Source organism: Clinocottus analis, unplaced genomic scaffold, assembly GCF_023055335.1.
Source record: "Clinocottus analis isolate CAN_PGR_092001 unplaced genomic scaffold, fCliAna1.0.p SCAF_11, whole genome shotgun sequence".
Taxonomy (NCBI): domain Eukaryota; kingdom Metazoa; phylum Chordata; class Actinopteri; order Perciformes; family Cottidae; genus Clinocottus; species Clinocottus analis.
This window is the reverse complement of record NW_027175832.1, coordinates 2,182,669-2,203,273: the sequence shown is the minus strand read 5'-3', so window position 1 is coordinate 2,203,273 and position 20,605 is coordinate 2,182,669. Positions and strand designations below refer to the sequence as shown.

Here is a 20,605-nt window from a genome sequence, read left to right as displayed (position 1 = left end):
GTCAGGTATCATTGACTGACTGCTGCATTAAGTGTTTTTTTTTTTCCATTAGTCCACCACTGCCGATCAGATAAACTCTGAGGCAGTTTGACAAACATTTGCAGTTTGTTTGAGACCAAAAATATGTTTTTATCGTCTATTCCACACATGCTTTAATCACATAGTGTTCCTAGTTTGTGAATTATTTACAATCTCTAAATATACCAACAGCCCTTCCAATCTTTCTCACTGCACTCCACTCGATTATTATTATTATTCCCACCTTTAACGAGACTGTTTGTCATTAAATTAAACGTATTTCAATACAGCCTTGTGCCTACAATTCTGCAAAAGTTATATTGTATGCAAACACTTTTTCCTTTTTTATATACTTCCATTTGAGTGTAACTCACAACAAAGCACCATTATTCACTCCCACCTCATTACACCAAAGCCATAAATAAGCGTCCTTCAGTTCCTCTATTTTCTCAGGCTGTATTGATACTGCTGGCAGTGTCGCGCACAATGTTTTTGTGGGCTTTTTTTACTCAACTGTTTGACAATGAATTTCAGTCTGTGTTTTGTTTCCACCCCCCCACAGTTCTGGGGTAAGCTTGGCTTTAGTACTCTAACCTATAATTTGGAGCATGTAAATTAATCTGATGTGTTTTGTACCTGCCTCAGTTTTTCAGGCTGAACTGTGCACCGAACCTGACAGAAGATACCGCATAACTATCACCAAGCAAATGTGTACCGAATGTACTAATAATGAGGAAGGCCTCTGCACAAAAGCCTGTTTTCAGTTTCAATTAAGTCTTTTTACAAGCGCGCTATGAGCTGTGAGGGGTTGTGCTCGTCACTAAAATACCAACTTTCTCTTCCCGTCATGATCCCCTTGTTCGACCCACAGCTCCCCGCCCCGCTCATCTCTCCCATCTCTGTTTAAACTGGGAGTGGAACAGACAGGTCTTTTCAGAAGGGAGAGGCTCACAGCGGTGGATTATGCCCTCCCTCCCCCCACTAGTCTTTATTCACCACCTGCCCCCTGAACCCCCGCCCTCCTTCCTCATTATCTGCCCCATCCCGATCCCATGACGCCTCTGGACGATCCTGGTCCTCTCCTGAAATACTCTCCTTTATTATTATTCTTTTTTTTCCATCAGAGCCTGTGCCTGGTTTGTGTTATGTTTGCATAACCAATGTTAATCATGTTGTCGGGCTTTCGTCGTCTTTTGGCCGTGCAGAGTAGAGTCTGTGTGGTTCAGGTGTGGGTTTACATGCCTCATTACACTAAATAGAAAGCCCTGAGTTTGAGGGAGGAGAGGGTCAGGGGTTCAGGTTGAGCTTCTACGCAGCTTGTATAATATTATTGATGAAGAATGTTATTGTGCAAAAGGCTAAGATTTTTGTGTGTGTGTGTGCCGCTGCTGTCACATCTGAAGTAGTTCGTCTTAAGCCGACATTCATTGCAACACTACATTTTGTGATTGCTCGTATTGCATCCATAACCACGAGTCTCTCAACTATGCAACATTGATGTATGATGAAGTATTATCTGACTTTTAAGCTTCATTTTATGATGCACAATCTTAATGGAAGTTGTGTTAACGTGTAACTGCTTTGCATGAGTCTTAATTACACCATCTGTGTCTTAGGCAATGCCTTATTATTATTTTTTTGTAACTGTGACACTGCGGGGAGGCTAAAAGTGGGATTATCCTGGATTAGTTTTAGGATATATGGATTACCTCTGAACTATAAGTGTAATCATCTGTCTATTGTATACTTTTGTTACCATGTAAAGGGAAATGAATGCTGCATTCACTTCTAATAAATATTAAGTAATTTGGTTCCCAGTGTGTTCTTCCAGCCCTTTAACTGAATTTACCTTTTCTTTCATGCATATAATTCAATAGAAGTGTGTACACTGATGCAGGGCATACAGAGGTAGGATCACGGCTTGACATTTGGACAACTGATCATTTTAAAAATAATTTTCTCTCTCTACCTCGGACATTTATCTCGCAGCCACCGCATTTCTAATCTGCACAAACCCATCTGCACAATCCCGCCCCCCTCCCAGACACAGGAGGCTACAGCAGCCAGCTGTTGGATTATTGCCACGGCACTATCTCATCGGGGGAAGGCGTGTCACTCTCCGAATTACGCGGCGCCCCTTTGTCCTCGCTCGGTGCCCAGCCAGCGACACTCATGGCGGCTGCACCCGTCAGGCAGCGCTCCGGGCCGGGGGGAGCCCGGGCGCAGCTCCCGCCCTGCTACTACGAAGGATACCTGGAAAAGAGGGGACCGAAGGAGAAGGTAGGCTCGCGCCCGGTGCAGTGCCATGTTGTTTTACAGTGCATGATGTGTAAGGGAGCGGTGGTCAGTGTGTGCGTGTGTACACACACACACACTGCACACCGGCTTATGATCCCCCCTCATTCCCAGAGAGCTGTCAACTTCCTTATTGTTACAATGGGCGAGACGAGACTAGACACTGATGCTGGAGGGGATTGCTTCACACAGCGGATCACATGTCCTGTGTCGAGCCGGCGTTTTTGTGAGAATCCTGACATTGAGAGTGTGCAACGATTCATTAACGAGTCCCGACGTTTGCATTGTGGAAGCCCGGTTGCTGTCAAACACTGCATGCCAATTAAAATCCCATCACTTGGTTGTATCCTGATGACAATGCATTGATGTCGCGTAGGAGACAGGGTGCATGACTGCCAGGCATTTACATCAAGAATGAAGTGTCATGTCAGAGAATACTGTTTGACATGTTCTGATCCCTGAAATGCATCTTAAATCTCTCAAATACAAAGTGTACAGTCAAAATGTTCCTCAATAACTCATTTATTTATATATAAAGGGACAAATTCATACACCCCCCCTCAGGCCCAGCCTCTCATTAAGCTCGTCTTAAGGCAATATAGACGTGTAATGTGAGCCGGGCTCAGGTGCAGGGTATTGCCCTGATCCATGGCCACAGATTGAGAGCAGCTGTGGCTCACTTCCAATACTCTCTTGGGACAGGAAGTGGGATGGTGATAAAAAAAAAGGGAAATATCCATTAGACACATGTGACAGCAGTGTGTCCTTTTATTTTTTCCTGTCTCGCTCTTCTTTCTGTGTGACAGGCGGCCAGGAGACTGTGGACCTGTCTGTGTGGGAATTCGTTGTATTTCTTCAACAATGCCAAGGACAGCCATGTAAGTGTCAGGCCACATATGACGTGTTGTTTGTGCGTCTTAGTGAGTCGCCACTGAAACGTGTGTTTGTGTGTGTTACAGTATGTGGAGAAGCTGGACCTCAGTGGGTTCGTGTCCCTGAAGGACGACTGCAGCCGGGACAGAAACCTGGAGGCAGCCAGACTTATCTTACGCATGAAGGATGGAGAGACCAAGCTCACAGTAATACACACGCACACACACACACCCACACACACACACACACACACACACACACACACACACACAAAAATGATCCCTTTTTGCGTAACAGTGCCGTTGTCTTTACCAGGCACCTAACTTGGAATCAAGGGAGCTGTGGAAAGGTTTCCTCTACTCCGTTGTAGATGTAAATATTAATGTCCTTCACACTCTTGCATCCCCGCATCCATCTTTACTTCATCTCTTGTGCCGTACTAAAAGCCTTCTCCCCCATCTGTCCCAGCTGAATGTACCGTCCTGTCTCACGTTGCTGCCGGGCCAGCTGCAGATGCTGAAGGAGATGGTGGACAGAGAGCGGTCCAGGCGGAGGAATCGCACTCCCACTCGCGCTCCTCCCTCGCCCCTCTCCGTGCCTTTAGTGGGGGAGATCCCACCGTGAGTTCTCCTTGAGAGGATGCGTGTAGCAGCTGCCAGTGTATGAGCACGACTGCGTTATCGTCATTAATAATGTGTGTGTGTGAACGTGCAGGTGTTTTCGACCGGTGTCTCGAACAGAGGCTGAAGTCCTTCTGGAGAGACACCCAGACTGCGGCAACATGTTGCTCCGTCCAGGCAGAGACGGATGCTCATTGGCTGTCACCACTCGGCAGGACCTCAATGGGTAAAAACACCTGCCGACACACCTGGAGCCGGGACGCGGCTTTCACTGCAAATGTGACACGTTTTGTGTTTGTGTCTTTTCCTCCAGGTCGGTGTTCAGACATTACCGTGTGACTCAGAGGGACCAGGGCGGTTATGTCATCGATGTAGAAAACCCTGTGAGTGATTCATACCTGCAGAAACACTTCTACACATTTCTGAAAGTGGAAATGTTTGACTGCTCTTGACTTTCTGTTGTCATCATTTTTGTATCACATATTATTATTGTGTATTAACAGAAGAAATCATGTTAGGGATGCATCTATCCAACTTTTTAACTCCCAATACAGTTTCTAATACTTTAATTCAGGGTGCTAGTGCTCTCTTTAACCAGATTTATTCTTCATATACCTCTGCACTGGAATTGTGGGTAATAATTGTGATTGACTGCAAGAACACATCATTTTATAATTTATAAGATCCCATCAAGTCAGCACTCAATTTTGTAAGAAATAGAGATGACAACAATCTACCATCCAGCTGCTTTAGGTGTATAACACAACGCTCTTCCTCTTCCAGATTCCCTGTGCCACACTTCACGAGGTCATCGACGCTCTGGTCGAGAAAACAGCGGGAACTTTGCAGCCTTTCCTGCTGGAGGAACCGTACGAAGAGAATATCAGTGAGGCACACACATCTCTGAATATTACTCTTTTTTGGCGTTACAAGGTAATCAATAAGGCTGCCCCATTTACATTGTGTCAAATCATATGATTTGTGTCGTCAGCGTATGTTTCCGCAAACGATGAGAACGGGGAAAGGATCCTGCACACTGCCCCGTCCAGCCCGCTTCCCAAAGCTCCCGCCCTGCCTCCAAAACAGGGTTCGTCTCCGCCATGTAAAGCACATGCAGACAGTCGCGGGCGGACGACACTAACGAGCGCTGCTTTTGTTCCCCGGTGCAGATCGCTGGCCCGGCGGCCCCCTGCCCAGGTCTCCTGCCTCCGATCGGCGCATCCTGACCTCGCCGGTGCCGGCCTCGCCCACCAACCCCATGAGACGGCTCATCCTCTCTCCTTCCCCTCTCGCACAGAGTGAGTCAATGCACGTCTCACATCCTGATTTACAGTTCAATAAAACAATAAAACGGGTATAATCTGCTGGATATGAAAGAGACATCACATGATCCGGTTCCTCTTTATTTTCCCAGCTCTCAATGAGGAACTAAAAATGAAGCTCGAGAAGAGACGAGTCTGTCAGGAGTGACTTACTGATAAGGAACGACCTCTTGCCACATCCAACTCAATCTTCAGTGCCAAACCCCTTCTCACCACAGCTATGTATTAATCCTGTGCCTTCTCGGTGGAAGACGAGGGACTGTAAATACCGCCACCTTCTTGTAGAGGGAGATACAAAATGTTGGACTTAGACGGTCCGATGAACTCTGGTTCGCTCCATAAGAGCAAGAATTGGCTGGTGAAACACTGGATTATGTTCATAAAACCTCATAAAGCGCAGCCTGCCTTGGTCGGGGTAACAATCCACTCGTTTTTTGTCCACTTTCATAACGCTGTTTACAACCTGCCTCTGAGCAAAAGAAGTATAGTGCCACATCAAGTGATCTTCCCTCAGATCAGAGTCCACACTGAATCTGCATATCTGGCAGCTAAAAAGGACCACCGACTGAGCCTGATGTTTTCTTGTCTGAGCCCATGTCTGTGTGCCGAGCTGCTGATGTTACTGCCGCGAACACTGGAGAAGAAGAACAAACAAACCCACCGACTGCCAAGATCAACAACCCGGAGACCTGAGACACTTTATCTGCTCTGAAAGTGAAATAACCAAGGATGGCTCAGGTTTCAGCTCAGCAATTCTCTCCCCTTCACCTCGTCATCACATTTAACGTGACTGAAAAACATGTTTCTGTTCACAGTCCAGCCAGAAAACTGCACAATCTCTTCTGTCTGCCGCTCTGTTTGTGATTGATGAGCAACCATTGACGTATTGTTGATGCAATGACACTGTTAACTGTGCTGTTGGTGCTTATTTTAAAGTGTTTCCTTATTCTTCTACCGTGTCCGTGCTACTGTATAATGCAATGGTGCTCAGACCTGCCTGAACCCTCCAGGTGATTTCTGTTGCTCTTCAAGCAAATTAACTGTATTCATCTGTGAGACTGCCCTCTAGTGGAACGTCTGTCAACTAAAGGGACGGAAACCTTATCGGCACACAGCCTTTCACAAAGTACACACAAGTACACTTTGCAGACTGAACCAGCCTCTTAGCTTCATCGCACCACCTGTCGACCTTTAGAACAAGATTAGGATTTGTTCTGTCTGAAGGTGCTCGACCATGACGGCATGTATTTCTACAATAACGTGTATTATTATCGGACAGTAGATTTGTTTCTGAGTGGCAAACTGATCAAACGACTCGTGTGTCCTCTTACGTTGAACCGTTTATTGTATGTTTGTACATGATGTGTTGTGTCTACTTGATCACTATCAAAGAATAGTGTTTGTTAGATATCAAGGGCATTAAATGATTTTGCATGGATGTGATTTGTCCGTGTTGTGAATCCTCAAAAGTGCCTCACTTATTATCTTTCTTAACACTTTGAGCCAATTTTGTCTCCAGACCTCCTTTTTTCCTGTGTTTGATCCGTCGTAGGAACCCTAAATTAATTCCAATACTTGTGTTTATTGTATGTATTTGTTCAGCAAAGTCTTGGGAAAATTATTTATGTTCCATCATAACTATGAACATCCAGCATGATATGAGCCCGATTCCCCAAAAAATGCCTCAAAAAAAAAGACACCTTTTTGGAAAGATTAGGACCTAAAGAATCAGAATCTGCAACAAAAATCACAATAAAACAAAGACTTGGCCTGTTAGGAAGGAGTTTCAGTCGGGTTAAAAATGGAAAAATTATGTATTTTATGCCAAAAGATGGTCTGAATAGGGCATGCTGGGACTTAAAATGTGCGTGGGAAGGTTTTCGCACGGTTTTCAAAAGGTTAAAAGGTCAAGCTGTTCATTGAAACCAGAGTGAGAACAGGAAAATGAGATTAAAATCACGTTGGATATAATCAATACCATAAGTTTATCACAGAAACATAGAAGAAACTGTGTCACCAAAGTTTGCAAAAATCACTTTTTTTCCAACAGTATTTTTGTGTAGTCTTCCTTCATTTTATGGTCTACTATGATCTCACACACGTCCGGTTTTATTTCTCTTTATTCATTAAAGGCAACACTTCCTACACTTTTTTTCATTTACAGCTAATCCACTATTATAATCCACTATTATCTTTATTAGACGTGTATTTTTTTCTCTCTTTATTTGTGAAATGTGTAATTTAAAAAAAAAGAGAACAAACAAAAACAGTGAATAGGTCAGTTATGTAAGATGGATGGACAACAGACCCAACATGTGTAATAACTGGATAGCACATTTTGCAGCAGGTTATGTTATATCAACCAGAAAATACATCTAAAGACCCCATAAATTATCATATGGTGAAGTATAAAATTGTGTTTAATACACATCCTGCTGCAGGTGCATATGCATATGCATATGCATATGCATATATATATATATATATATATATATATATATATATATATATATATATATATATATATATATATATATATATACCTCCCACAACACACCACAACTGCACAAGTCAAAGAAAAACATGCCGACCCACAAACGCCCACCAGCTGCGTGTATCTCCAACCGTCCTGAGATCAGCGACAGACACAAAGTACATGAGGACAATGAACAGCTAATCAGACCTGAGGTCAGCGGTGCCCTCCACCGACAGACACAAGCATACGAGAACAATGAAAAGCTAATCAGACCTGAGATCAGCGTCTTCCGCCGAGTACCAAGCACAACCTGCGGGACCGAGCGGAGCTGCCGCTCAGATCTCTGTCTCTCTCTCTCTCTTTCTCTCTCTCTCTCGCCCTCTCTCTCTCTCTCTCGGCGGGACGCGAGCGTCTCTTCACACTTAACGGATGACTGCCGCTGTGGCTTTGAGAGGACCCGACCGACAGAGACCCACTGGTGGACCGAGAGGAACCGTTTCCGCGGTCCGAGGTCCGAGAAGTTGGACGTGAAACCCGCCGCGGCGTCTTACGGCCATTTGCGACGTGAAGCGAAGTTCACTTGGAAGCTCGCGCGGACACAAGTGTCACGTTTTCACGCTCTTCGGCCGTTTGTCAACGTTATTTACCACCAACCTGTTCGTTAATGAAAAGGGTTAAAGAGAGAAAACTACACTTTAACAGGTGTTGTGATATTTTATTTGCCCCCCCCAGTGGAAGTCTCTGTAGTTTTGGGCGTGTCGGTGCGCAGGTAAGTGATTAACTTTTCACTGTTGACGGTTAACCGCTCGAGCTCGCGCACGCTGCCATTATACTTGTGTGCGTTTGCTTTGAAGCTGCGTTACTATCAAGTACAAGTTACTTTAAAACAACACGTTGTATTCTAAGAAGCTACAACAACTCGCACGCGTGAATTGCTCGAGGCTGCATTTTATTTCTCTCCTGACTTTTAATGCCTGAAGCCGAAGTTGCTCACGAGCTCGTCCTCGCTGAGACGGCATCTGACGTCATAAGTGCGTAACACGCCAAGGTGCAGCGTGTGTGTTGCCTGTGGCCCCCAGGGCCAAATATGTGAGGCATCTTATCAGGGCTGCATTCTCTGACAAGCTGCAGCTCATCAGTCTCTTGGGAAAGAAGCACCCTAATAATGTACACACACACAGACACACACACACTCAGTGGGCTGTCAGTAACTGCTGGATAGAATCATAGAAAACTTCTGTAATCAACCTTTAAGTCTCTGTCAATTTAACTAGTTTCATGTGGCAAGGATGAGGTGAAACCCACATAGTGTGTGTGAGTGTTTGTGTGTGTGAAAAAGAAACCGCACTTGCAACAAAATTGGTGCAAGAGCTCCTCTGATGTGCAACAGCCTCTCAGTGAATCCTTCATTGTGCGCCTGTTTTCTGCGGCAGCAGAGCTGCAGTTTGACGTCGCTGCACCCTGCTGAAGGCCTTTCATGGCTCTGCATTAACATCACTATGGCACTGACAGAATTACTGCCGCGCTGACTTTAGCTCACTCAGCCCTTTTCTGGCTATAACCTCTGCTCTTTTCTTCGCTTCTTTCTCTCTCTCTTGGTTTCAAACAAATGCAATGTCTTCCCTTCACATGTTTTCTTTTATTTCGCTGTGTGTTTTTGGCTCGAGTCTCATTTTTTTCTCCATCAGGTGAATTGCTCGTGATATTCATACACCCATGTGTGTGTGTGTGTGTCTTTCAGCCCTCCTCCGCTTCCTTTCTTTGGCCTGTGCCATCCATCTCGCCATGGACGGCCCGCTGAGCGGAGCCAGTAAAGGGGCCCGGGCCCTTCGCTCTGAACAGACCTCAACACGTCATAGATGCCACTCGCTGTCTTTGCCCCTGTATGAGTAACCGTTGGGGGAAACAATACAAGCTTAAATTCCTCTTCGTTTTAAACAAAAGAGAGCCATGCATCCGCTGCTGCTGCCCCTCCGTGTCCTTTGGCTGCTGCCGCTGGCGTGGACGATAAAGAAAGACTCGCCGCTGGACTGCATCCCCCGCAGATCTTTGCCCTACCATCGTGAGTGTTGCCGCCTGCCTTGTGTAACCTCGGCTTACAATGTGTCTTAACTTGTCTTGAGTCACACGGTTCGAGTAAGTTTAGCTATACTCGCGTTGTGAAACAGGGTTTTTGTCTCACTGGTGGTTGCTGCGTTAATTGTCGGTGTCTTCAGGGGACAACGCCCACCTGTTCCACGAGGAGGGAGTGTTCAACTACTCCACCATGCTGTTGAGAGAAGATCTGGACCTGCTGTTGGTGGGAGCCAGGGAGGCAGTGTATGCTCTGGACCTCAAGGACATCTCCAAGAAACTTTCTTCTGTAAGAGCACCGACGTTAACAAAGTAGATCAGGACAATTCCGATTACAATCCTCCAACCTTTGTGTTGTTGCTGCCCGCGAGCCTCGGCCAACAAACAGCTTAACAACAAATTTCCCCTTTGGGGATTAAAGTATCTATCTTTGCTCTGTGTTTAAACTTCAACACCTCCTAAAACCATCCATCTTTCCTGGAAGTTGTTTGCTGAGTCCAGCTGTGACACCTCCACTTCACTCCACGTCACATTTGCGATGGCAATTTACCTGCTTGTTACACTTCTATTATCCTAATAACAACTGCATTGTTTCCACAGTCATGAGTATTTGAATCGTAAGAAGTGTTTCTTTTGGGTGCCTTTGTGACATGTCATGCCTCGCTCTCTTCCCACCTCTTTTCTTTACTCTTTTAGGTGAAATGGGAAGTGACCCAAAAGCAAAAAGATGGGTGTAAAAACAAAGGAAAAAATCTTGAGGTGGGCCCCTTTTTTTTGGACTTTGCCGTATATAACATATTGCATAGTGGATAGAAGTCATTGCTTTTTTTTTCAAATGCATTCACAGACTGATTGCAAGAACTATATCAGGATCTTGCATCAGATGGAGGATGACAGGATGTATGTGTGTGGAACCAACGCTTTTGATCCCGAGTGTGATTACATGGTGAGACAAATTCATCATAGTGTCAGTACAATGACTGTGAGACACAGACTGTGAGTTGCGTTGCCTCTGTTCGGCTGTGCAGTCCTACGCAAACGGGGAGCTGACTCTCGAGAAGAAGAGAGAGGACGGCAAAGGGAAGTGTCCTTTCGACCCTTTCCAGAAATATGCTTCCATCATGGTTGGTGAGTAGCAAGAACACAACGGAAAAGACGTCGAAAAAAAAACAAAAAAAAAACAGTATTAATCCACTGCGTCCACTGTCCTGTCGTTCCAGAAAACAACCTCTACTCGGCCACTTCAATCAACTTCCTGGGCTCTGAACCCGTCCTGACGCGCAGCACTCCCACCTCCATCCGCACTGAGTTCAAGAGCTCGTGGCTTAATGGTAGTAGATGCAATAGATGTGTTTGTTTTTTTTTGCTACATGCAATATTTTCGCTTCGTAGCTCAGTCAAAGTTGACGTTTTCCCCTCTTTCCGTGCCAGAGCCCAACTTTGTGTCCTTGACTCAGATGCCGGAGAGTTACTTGAGCGAGAAGGGCGACGCCGACAAGGTTTACCTGTTCTTCAGCGAGACGGCCGTGGAGTGCGACTGCTACAACAAACTGATGGTTTCCCGCGTTGCTCGCGTCTGCAAGGTGAAAAAGAGTTAAAGAAAAACAAACAACAATAGCATATAAACGACACTTCCTCATGTGCTCATTCCGCCCTTTTCCGATGCTTGATGGTGCATCCCGTTGTGACGTCAGTGTGGCATACGGTGTCTTTTTTTGTGCTCGCAGGGGGATCTCGGAGGTCAGAGGACCTTGCAGAAGAAATGGACATCCTTCCTGAAGGCCAGGATGGACTGTCCCGTGCTGCAGTCTCAGCTGCCGTACATCATCCAGGACACTTACCGCCTGTGTGACCCGCAGCGGGGCTGGAAGCACTGTTTGTTCTACGCCATCTTCACCCCGCAGTCGTACGTTTTGGAATTGACAAACGTGTTTGTGTGTCTGAGGGAGCGGGGTCTCTTTTCTATTTAATGATCCTTGGCATGCCACTTGGCTCCCATTTTCTGTGTGTGTGTGTGTTTCAGGGACACATCAGATCTGTCGGCAGTGTGTGCGTACCGCGTGTCTGACATCAGCAAAGTGTTTGCGGAGGGGAAGTACAAGACGCCAGTCCCCGTAGAAACCTCTTTTGTTAAGTGGGTGATGTACAGCGGAGATGTCCCAGTCCCTCGACCTGGAGCTGTGAGTCTGCCCACTATTTTGTGTGTGTGTCTGTGTGTGTGTGTGTGTGTGTGTGTGTGTGTGTGTGTGTGTGTGTTGAAAACAAAGGCAAAACCCAAAAGGCAACTCTGTTTTTTTTTTTTTAGGGGGGCTTTCACGAGTGTCCCAGCAGGAAACTGATTCCCTTTGTACTCTGACTCTGTTTTCTCTCTCTCTTCTCTTTCCTCCGCCTCTTCACCCCCGCCAGTGTATAGACAATGCGGCTCGTAAAGCGGGCATAACTCAGACCCTGGACCTCCCAGACCGGACCCTTCAATTTATCAAAGATAGGCCCCTCATGGACCAAGCCATCCAGCCAATAGGAAAGAAGCCTCTTCTGGTGCGAAGGGGAGCCAAATTCACACACATCGTAGTCAACCAAGTGCAGGCGGCTGATGGAGAGAAGTACCGGGTGATGTTCATCGGCACAGGTGTGTGTATCAGTGCAGCGCGCTGCCACTTCCTGTATGTATTTGACTTTGCCGCAGTAAGCGTCAGACAACATGTCGCCATGTAAACGTCACGTGTCTATTTTTATACATGAAGAGAAAGGCACAATACTGAAAGCGGTGAACTACGATGGAGAGATGTTCATCGTGGAGGAAGTGCCACTCTTCCAGACCCCAGAGCCCATCAAGATTTTGACATTTTCTAATCTCACGGTAATCTAAAACCCTGTCTAAGCCTAAAGCATGGTTTATAGCTTTCAAATTATCACATACAGTATTACGGTAAAGCACCTCTGCTCTGTGTGATGACATCGTGTGCACAGGGTCAGCTGTATGCAGGCTCAGACTCCGGAGCAGCACAGGTACCGCTGGCCACCTGCGGGAGGTCCTCATCCTGTATGGACTGCGTTCTCTCCAGAGACCCGTACTGCGGCTGGGACGAAGACGTTAAGAGATGCGTCTTCCTGTCTGATTCACCAAGGTAAGCAGCCGTCGCAAGAGTACGTGCTGATGTCGGTTCGATCCTAAATAAACTTCCTTTATTGTATCTTTTGCCTCAGAGGACTCATCCAAAATGTGAAGAAGGGAGACGCCGCTCTCTGCCCAGATGCTGGTGAGTCAGTGTGGACTGTCGCCTAAAAACTTGTGGATTTGCCTCATTTTCAACTCTTTAGACATGAAAGAACCATCAAGTTGATCGTGGGTTGTTAAAAATCCCAAATGTGCTTCATGTAAAGAACCTTTGTTGTGTTTTCAGACCCTGTGAAGCCGATGAAGCGGTCCATCTGGCCAACGGGAAACCTGAAGCTGCCTTGCCCGTCGCCTTCAAACCTGGCAAAAATCAGTTGGGTGAGGGACAACGGCGTGCCTGTGATGGCGTCTACTCGCTTTCAGCTGTCGCGAGACGGACTACTCATCCTCAACGCCACATCCTCCCACACCGGGCGGTACCGCTGCCTGTCCGTCGAGCGCTCCAGAGCCGGCACGTTCACGACCACCGTGGCCGAGTACCAGGTCCGCGTGGCTCCGGGGGGATCCGGCGACGGGCTTTTACCTCAGGCCCGCATGTCCGGCGCCTCCGTGACCGGACTGCAGGCTTTAGTCGGGCTCTTAGTCGTTTCTCTTCTTGGCCTTCTGACGTGGAACTTTTACAAAGGCCACCTGCCGCTGCCCTGGAAGTGCTTCAAGAAGAAGAATGAAGCGCCGACCCAGGAGACCCGTGAGCAGGGCGGTCTGGACGCCTACCAGGAAGCAGCGGTGTCCCCGCCGGCAGAGGACAAGCCCCTGGTGTCCGGAGCGAACAACGGCCGGAGTCACAACCACACGGGGAGGGAGGCGGCCGAGGAGGACGACGACGACGGCCCAAAGGTTTCTCTTCCATCGCTCCAGTATATTGACGACGAATCAGAAGTCTGACAATGTCAGTTTGAGGAATGAACAGTCACGACCCAAACCAGTTGTTTCCGGGCAGAACTAATGGAGTCATCCATTCAGCTGTGATGCGTTGAACTCTTAATGCGAGTATGAAACATGACAAGTGGCTGAAATTAGGCCACCAAAATATTCTATGAGGATTTTTTGTTTATTATGACTCTTGGATTCCTGCTTTACCTTTTAAAGGTTTTACATTTGTAGTGTTTTAAGCTTCCTATTAATTGTTAAATCCCATTATCGATTTGAAATCTGATATGATTTTCACAGGGAAATGTAAAATAAATTAAAATTGAGCCATTTTATCAATAACCACTAGCTGTCAAGATTGTTTTATTGTATTAAACATTTTGTACCTGGTCCTTGAGTTGTTTCTGTGCATCTAAAAATAGCCAACAGGGTTTACTAGTTTTAAAACGAGACTGGACTCGCCAAGAATGTGAAGAACAGATGTGGAAGATACCTGCACTTCTAAATCATCGGTCTTCTTTTGTGCACGTGATCCAGTTTCTTTCGCAAGACTGGGGCTGAGTTTCAGATGTTCAGTGTTGTAACTCTAACATTACATGTTTTTAAATGTTGCCACAACACCAAACCATCAACCAGTGGAAACTTGCGAGGTGTAAAAAGGGGAAAAAAACTTTAATGTGTAATTTTACATTACAAATGTGTGTTTTCAGACAATACAGAATAAATTGTAGCTTTAACAAACTGCTTTTATCTGTTAGAGCAGCTAAAAACAATAAAACAAAGCACTTTGACATACAGCCCACATATCATAGCGAGTATGGTAAAACCCAGCATCTGGTCCTTCCTGGTCCTTCCTGGTCCGGGGCCTCTATCTCCTGTAGCGGTACCTCTTGAAGTGGAACCACAGCTGGAAGATACCGTTGGAGAACTGACAGCGGAAACCGTGTCGATGAGAGTACTCCCACTCCCTGTTCACGATCTTAAAAGCGATGTCCTCGTACGGAGGACCGGCGTGGAACCGCAGGATCCCAAAGTCCTTGTTGTCCAGACTGGGCTCCAGGAAGTACTGCGGGGTCGAGCGCTTGTCGATCAGGTCCGGGTAGAAGATGTTGAACTTGTAACCCTGGACAATCTTGGGCGGGGGGTTGTCGAAGTCGTAATGCGTCTGGTTGTATTTGTTCCACTCGAAGCCCGTGTGGACCCTGTTGAAGAAGCGGGGTTTCCTGGGACGGTACTTGTCGGCCCACAGGTACATCTTCCCGGTGACGGGGAACTCCACGCTGAACTGGGCCTCGTCGTTGCCCATGCCCTGTTTGGCGCGGCGTACGAAGGCGTCCTCGGCGCTCTCGCAGGCTTCACCTGTTAAAGAGGTCGAAGAAGCAACAATGGGCGGGTTGGAGAGAAACAATACTTATTCCTCGACTGTCTTTTTTTTTTAAAAACAAAATACTGTTTTTCATCATTTTTTTCTTTCTTTCTATGGTGCAGTGGTTCTCAAACTGTGGGGCGCGACCCTCTAGTGGGGCGCGGAGGTATTACAGGTGGAGCGCCTTGGAGATGCAGATTCTTAAATAAAAAAATATTTTTTTTTTGAAAGAATCCTTTATTTATACGAGCCCATTTCTGCAACGAAAAAATATTAGGGCCCAAAAAAAAAAGAAAATTAGGACCAAAAAAAAAATTGGAAAATTGGGACCCAAAAAAAAAATTCAACCACTTTATTTTTTCCATTGCCTTTAAAAAAAATGATTGCTTAGATGTTTGTTTTTTTGTCAACGAAAAAAAAAAAAAAAGTCGATATTTAAAAAAAATTTTTTTTATCCTAATTATTTCATTTTTAAAATGTATTGCTATGTGGCGGAGTGGGGGAATTATTCTCTGCATGTTACCATCTTTAGTAATAAAGGAGCTTTGTGCTGCTGTGAAGCTCTGGGGCTTCAGTGCCTTGCTCAAGGACACTTCAACATGAAACTATGGGGAGAAAACAGGGATCCAACCTTGGTCATCTTTTTTGCCAAATATGAGTTATTTTTTTGCACATATATACATTTATTTGCATTGTTTTAACAAAGTCATTGCACATGTTATTAGTTTTTGTCAGATGGAGCAATCTGGTTTACTTGAAAGGGATTTACATTTTCTTTAATCTATTAATTAAAAAAGCACGGATGGAGGAGTCTCAAAAAGTTGGACCCTTTTGTTCCCGTGTTGTCGGGGCCCGAACATTTTGCTTCCTCCAAAGTGGAGACAGAAAAAGTTAGAGAAGCACTGCTGTAGTGACATGATTTATTCTCAGCAGGGGACTAGTTTTCATCATTTGTGACTCCGCTATCAACGTTTTTGATGTGTTCTGACTCGTTGTGGGTGTGACGATCTCATACCTGTGACTTGTAGCTGTGAGCGCGCCAACTTCAGCCTGTGCTCGTCCTCCTCCGCCGTGATGGTGTGCGTGTCCAGCGGCAGCTCGGAGGACGTGAGCAGCGAGGGGCTGTAGCGGCCGGAGTCGTACTCCGCCTGACTCTGCTGGATCAAATCCTCCTCCGTCAGCACGGCCTCCACCACCTCGCCCTCTTTCTCTTCACTCTTCTTGTCGCCCTTGTCTTCTCCGTCCCCGTCTTGGTTTCCTGCTGTGGATGTAGATGGACCTGCCACCTCATCATCATCCTCCTCTTCCTCCTCCCCCTCCTCCTCTTCGGTGTCTCCGTTCTTTTTTGTGGTGGACGACGATGGGCCAGGCTCCTCTGTTGTGGTAGCCCTTTTTTTTTTTTCAAACACAGAATTTACACATTATCAAATGAAGTCAGCTGACAGTGTATGCAAAGTAACTGACGGAGCCTTCGTTTCTCAGGGTGTGTGTTGTGACTTACTCATCGTCGCTCCTGTGCTCCTCTTTGATGATGGGGAACAAAGGTTCGCTTTCCACCCCTTGCTCCTGTTTCAGCTTGAACAGCTTCTGACGCAACACATCTTGATGTCTCTCTCTCAACCTGGGACATACAATAACAGATTTACACACACACACACACACTTCAATGCCTATTCGCCAAGTGTTGACCTTCTAATATAAACGATTTAAACAGCATGAACAGGAGGTGTTCCCCCCCCACAGTCCTACCTCGCCCTGGACATGTAGACTCTGACTTGCTGCAGCAGACTCTCCCAGTAACCGACGTCGAGGTTGGATCCACCGGCCCGGATCTTTGTCTCGATGTTCAGGTGCAGCGCCTGCAGCTGGCTGTACGTCTTTCCTTTGAAAACCGTCTGGACATCGATGCTCACAGCTGTGTTGATGCCCTCCCGCCGATCACCTGAGAATTAAAAAAAATAGGGTTGCATTGACGATATATAGGAGGACTTGTGGTGGAACATGTCGCACATGAAGTTCACAGGAGGGGAAGAGACGTACCTGGTCCTTTCCCAGAAGCCTCCAGTTTTCTCAGTTTGCTTATCTCGTCCTCAGTGATGGTCGTCATGTCTCTCCAGAAGTCCACGTTCTTTCCTTGCTCCAACTCCATGTACACCTACCAGCACAACGACACTTGGTAAAAACCACATACAGATGCAGCTCTTTTCTGCAAGAGTTGAGTCTCCGCTTTGGGCTGCGTAATTATTCACGACCAATAATGTGTCTGCATTTCACTGCATTGTAGCACACTGTTCACCAATTTCATGCCTCAATGAATGCGTTGAATTTAACTATAAGCTGTCAGAGTGAGAGTTTATTTAAACGTTAAGATTTGGTCTTTGTTTTCTACAATAATAATAATATCTTGTACCACCAGAATAATTTGAAAGATGACGTATTTGCATACAAATTCATCATATAAAAGGCTTTAACTTGCACAATTAAATGTAAATGTTTTGGATCTCAACTAGACGAGATGTATTCAGGCTGTGGCGTCTCACATTGAGGTGATAACAGTAGGTTGTCCAATCGCTAAGAAAGTGATGCTAACCTGAAGCTCGAGCTACTTTAGTTGAACATGATGCGCTTTGTTTGCGTTAACTGGACATTTTACAAGAATAAAAAGGCTGCCATGGTGCACTTCTTCTTGTCGCTACATTAACATCTCTAACAACATCTCTCCGATGAAAGCGACCTGTGTGATTAGAGAGGTTTTTAAAATGGTCTTTTACACGTCAATGGACATGCAAGGCCACACCTTAATGTCCTCCAGCAGGTCGTCCATGTCGGTGACCGTGAGCCCGTTGAGGAAGGTATACGGCTCGTGCATCTCCACGGCGAGATCGTCATCTTCTGCACTGATGTACTTCGCCAGCAGGTCGATAGGCTTGGCACGGCCATCGCGGATTCGGATCTTAGACCTTAACACACACACACACACACACACACACACACAATACACACAATATTGTGAGACAGCGCATACACTGCATTTATTAAAAGGGATATTCATGGAACTTGGAACTTAACGGGAATTGCGCAAGAAAAGAGGACGAAGAGCGGATGTACAGCACTTGTCGATGCACACTTGCCTCAGTTTGGCCTGATGCAGATGGAAGTTGTCCTCCTGCTCGGCCCAGGTCTTGAAATGCTCGGCCTCCTTTTCTCTCTGAAGCATCTCCAGCTCCGTCTCTCTCATGGCCTTTTCTCGCTCCCTCTCCAGACGCAGCTGTTTCACCTACATAATGCAACGTTGGCATGATTAATGAAGGGGGCCGTTATTCATAACTCATAACATTATACGGCCACAAAATACAGCACATACCTTCTGCAGCTCTCTGCGATTCTCCTCTTGAATACATTTGTTCCGGTCTTTAAGATCTTTTTCTCCCAGATGGCCGATGCCTTTCTTATCCAGCGCCTAAAAAATACACAGATTTCTTTTTTAATGAGGTACAATACTTTTCAAAATGTTGAGCTGCGTGCAAATTTACTAATACAATTTACAGTAACAACTCATTAAATGCTAGTGAACACTGCTCCCCAACTCACCTTCTGCCATTTGAATGTGCCCAATAAGTTGTTGTCACCAAAGGGATTGTCTGCGTTGGTGTATCCCATGTACTCTTCACTCCAGCCCATCTTTTCTCTCCTCTTCTTCTCCTTGGTTTCCTTCTTGGTCAGTCTCCTGGCCCTCTTCTCCTCTGGCGTCTCCAGCGCTTTCATCATCTCCCTCTGATTTTTCTTGTCCTCCTTCTCTTTGACCACGCGGCCGCCGTGATCAGACTCTGAACTATCAGACGACTCGGGTGAAACGGAGCGCTGCCTCCCTCTGCCGGCCCTCTCGCTCCCTCTGTCGGCCTTGTCGCTCCTCCCTTGCTCCACGTCTTCGCTCCTGTTCCTGCGCTCGAGGCTTTTGTCCACGTCTCCTTTTCTTTCCCTGTCTCTTCTGTTGCTCTCCCACTTCTCTCTGTCTTTGTTTCGGTCTTGCTCCCTCCTCTGTCGGTCTCTGGCGGGACTTCCTCTCTCGGGGCTTCTCCGCCTTCTCCTTTCTATATCGCTGGCTTCATCATGGGAGTCAGAGCTGGACTGGGATCTTTCCCTCCTCCTCTCTCGAGACGCTCCTCTCCGTTTCTGCATGTCCTTTCTCTGCCTCCTCGCTTTGTGATCGCCTGAATCAGAACTGAGACAGAAAAGATGATTCGGTACATTTTCATTCCAGGATGGAGCCTAAATGAACACATGTGTTATGGATGGCATAGATGGTATGTGCTGTGGAATATTAAGTTTGTGGCAGAATCCTTTTGAGTCCATGGGTTAACCCTAAAACCTAGATCCAGATGCCCAAAAACTGATTGATAATTAGTGGGCTATAGAAAGGTGGAATGATGACCCGGTTAATTAGCACAATTACACTAACTTCATACTTAAAGTACCAAAAAAGTTGTGGGATACATTGCCTGGCTTCCTTTTTTAATGGTTTCGTTTACAATTAAATTAACGGACTAACAGGACCATTACTGATTCTACTGATATAATGTTAACCGGGCATTACCATTACAACAGGTGGACTCGGGACGTAAAAACGTGTTGAACACCCTCACAACCCACCGAGCACTAGTTACCTGGATGAACGGGCCCTCGCCTTGCTGCCGGCCCGGGGTGGTCCTCGCCTCCGGTCGCCTTCCGAGTCGCTGCGGTCCGCCAGACGGTCCCGGTGTGGAGGCCGACGGCGGTCCGGAGAGCCATCGCTGGAGTTCCTGCTGCCTGATCGTCCCCGACCACGAGCGGGTTTTTTCAAATCCAAAGACCGACTGCGGTGCCTCCTTTCCTCCGGAGACCGAGACCTGCTGACTCTGGATCTGTTTCGCCGATCCCGGCTCCGACTTCTGGACTTAGAGCGGGACCGACGTCGGGATTTCGGATCCATCACGAACTTCTCCGTAAATGCGGGGGTCCTACGTGGACTCTGTCGCGTAAATAAGAGGTAACAAAGAAAACGGTTGGCTATCTTTACACCGTGTAAAGTACTCCTGTGCATTTGTAAAACATGTAAAGAAGTAAATCGACCTCCATTTGATACACGCGTGAGAACTGTGAGGTAAATAGTCCACTTTCAAAATATTTTGATCAGACAGGCAGCAGGAAATCGCTTTAAAGGGGCTTTCCGCAACGTGGCGCATAATTTAGACGTCATAACCAAAGATCGCGAAAACAAATTATAATACATACAATTTAAATTAATTGCAGTATGTATAGTATACGGGGAATCTGCAATAAATTTAACATCATTGAAATATGTTATTTTGTCATAATAACACGAGAGTAAAAATTAGGTCAAAGCTGCTTTTCAGAAACACAAACAACATTCGCGTTTCCGTGACGTCAGGCAAATGTAGTTGTCTCCATTCACTCTTTAAATAATAGTTAATAATAATGGTGACATATCAATAATTTCCCCCCTCGAGTACAATT

General features: G+C 46.2%; 3 protein-coding genes across 3 annotated transcripts; 2 read left to right on the top strand and 1 right to left on the bottom strand.

The window, feature by feature from the left end:
• Positions 1 to 2,187: 2,187 nt before the first annotated feature.
• stap2a (signal transducing adaptor family member 2a) lies at positions 2,188 to 6,105 on the top strand. Its single transcript, XM_068571220.1, has 11 exons — positions 2,188 to 2,298; positions 3,120 to 3,191; positions 3,273 to 3,392; positions 3,502 to 3,558; positions 3,655 to 3,806; positions 3,901 to 4,032; positions 4,120 to 4,189; positions 4,590 to 4,692; positions 4,798 to 4,893; positions 4,976 to 5,104; positions 5,221 to 6,105. Exons 1-11 carry the CDS (start codon positions 2,191 to 2,193, stop codon positions 5,274 to 5,276), a joined length of 1,095 nt encoding a protein of 364 aa, XP_068427321.1. The 5' UTR covers positions 2,188 to 2,190; the 3' UTR covers positions 5,277 to 6,105.
• A 1,867-nt stretch (positions 6,106 to 7,972) lies between these two features.
• Positions 7,973 to 14,069, top strand: sema4e (semaphorin 4e). The gene is made up of 15 exons (XM_068571218.1): positions 7,973 to 8,373; positions 9,346 to 9,666; positions 9,821 to 9,966; positions 10,374 to 10,436; positions 10,525 to 10,623; positions 10,706 to 10,805; positions 10,898 to 11,008; positions 11,109 to 11,260; positions 11,405 to 11,583; positions 11,701 to 11,857; positions 12,084 to 12,306; positions 12,422 to 12,537; positions 12,648 to 12,805; positions 12,885 to 12,937; positions 13,082 to 14,069. Exons 2-15 carry the CDS (start codon positions 9,555 to 9,557, stop codon positions 13,738 to 13,740), a joined length of 2,328 nt encoding a protein of 775 aa, XP_068427319.1. The 5' UTR covers positions 7,973 to 8,373; positions 9,346 to 9,554; the 3' UTR covers positions 13,741 to 14,069.
• Positions 14,070 to 14,404: 335 nt separating this feature from the next.
• cactin lies at positions 14,405 to 20,068 on the bottom strand. The gene is made up of 10 exons (XM_068571217.1): positions 19,756 to 20,068; positions 18,683 to 19,313; positions 18,456 to 18,551; positions 18,223 to 18,368; positions 17,889 to 18,051; positions 17,132 to 17,246; positions 16,841 to 17,033; positions 16,593 to 16,712; positions 16,107 to 16,480; positions 14,405 to 15,084 (listed from the first exon to the last, which is right to left on the bottom strand). Exons 1-10 carry the CDS (start codon positions 20,058 to 20,060, stop codon positions 14,594 to 14,596), a joined length of 2,634 nt encoding a protein of 877 aa, XP_068427318.1. The 5' UTR covers positions 20,061 to 20,068; the 3' UTR covers positions 14,405 to 14,593.
• Between the last annotated feature and the right edge of the window lie 537 nt (positions 20,069 to 20,605).

Excerpts from the sequence above, each read along its gene's own strand:
- cactin (XM_068571217.1), bottom strand. The coding sequence starts at position 20,060 with ATGGATCCGAAATCCCGACGTCGGTCCCGCTCTAAGTCCAGAAGTCGG. Across the intron at positions 18,369-18,455 it reads ATCGCAGAGAGCTGCAGAAG|GTGAAACAGCTGCGTCTGGA; the intron begins GTATGTGCTGTA and ends TGCATTATGTAG. Across the intron at positions 16,481-16,592 it reads GAGCACAGGAGCGACGATGA|GGCTACCACAACAGAGGAGC; the intron begins GTAAGTCACAAC and ends AAAAAAAAAAAG.
- stap2a (XM_068571220.1), top strand. The coding sequence starts at position 2,191 with ATGGCGGCTGCACCCGTCAGGCAGCGCTCCGGGCCGGGGGGAGCCCGG. Across the intron at positions 4,033-4,119 it reads ACTCGGCAGGACCTCAATGG|GTCGGTGTTCAGACATTACC; the intron begins GTAAAAACACCT and ends CTTTTCCTCCAG. Across the intron at positions 5,105-5,220 it reads TCCTTCCCCTCTCGCACAGA|CTCTCAATGAGGAACTAAAA; the intron begins GTGAGTCAATGC and ends TTATTTTCCCAG.
- sema4e (XM_068571218.1), top strand. The coding sequence starts at position 9,555 with ATGCATCCGCTGCTGCTGCCCCTCCGTGTCCTTTGGCTGCTGCCGCTG. Across the intron at positions 10,624-10,705 it reads ATCCCGAGTGTGATTACATG|TCCTACGCAAACGGGGAGCT; the intron begins GTGAGACAAATT and ends TCGGCTGTGCAG. Across the intron at positions 11,858-12,083 it reads CAGTCCCTCGACCTGGAGCT|TGTATAGACAATGCGGCTCG; the intron begins GTGAGTCTGCCC and ends CACCCCCGCCAG.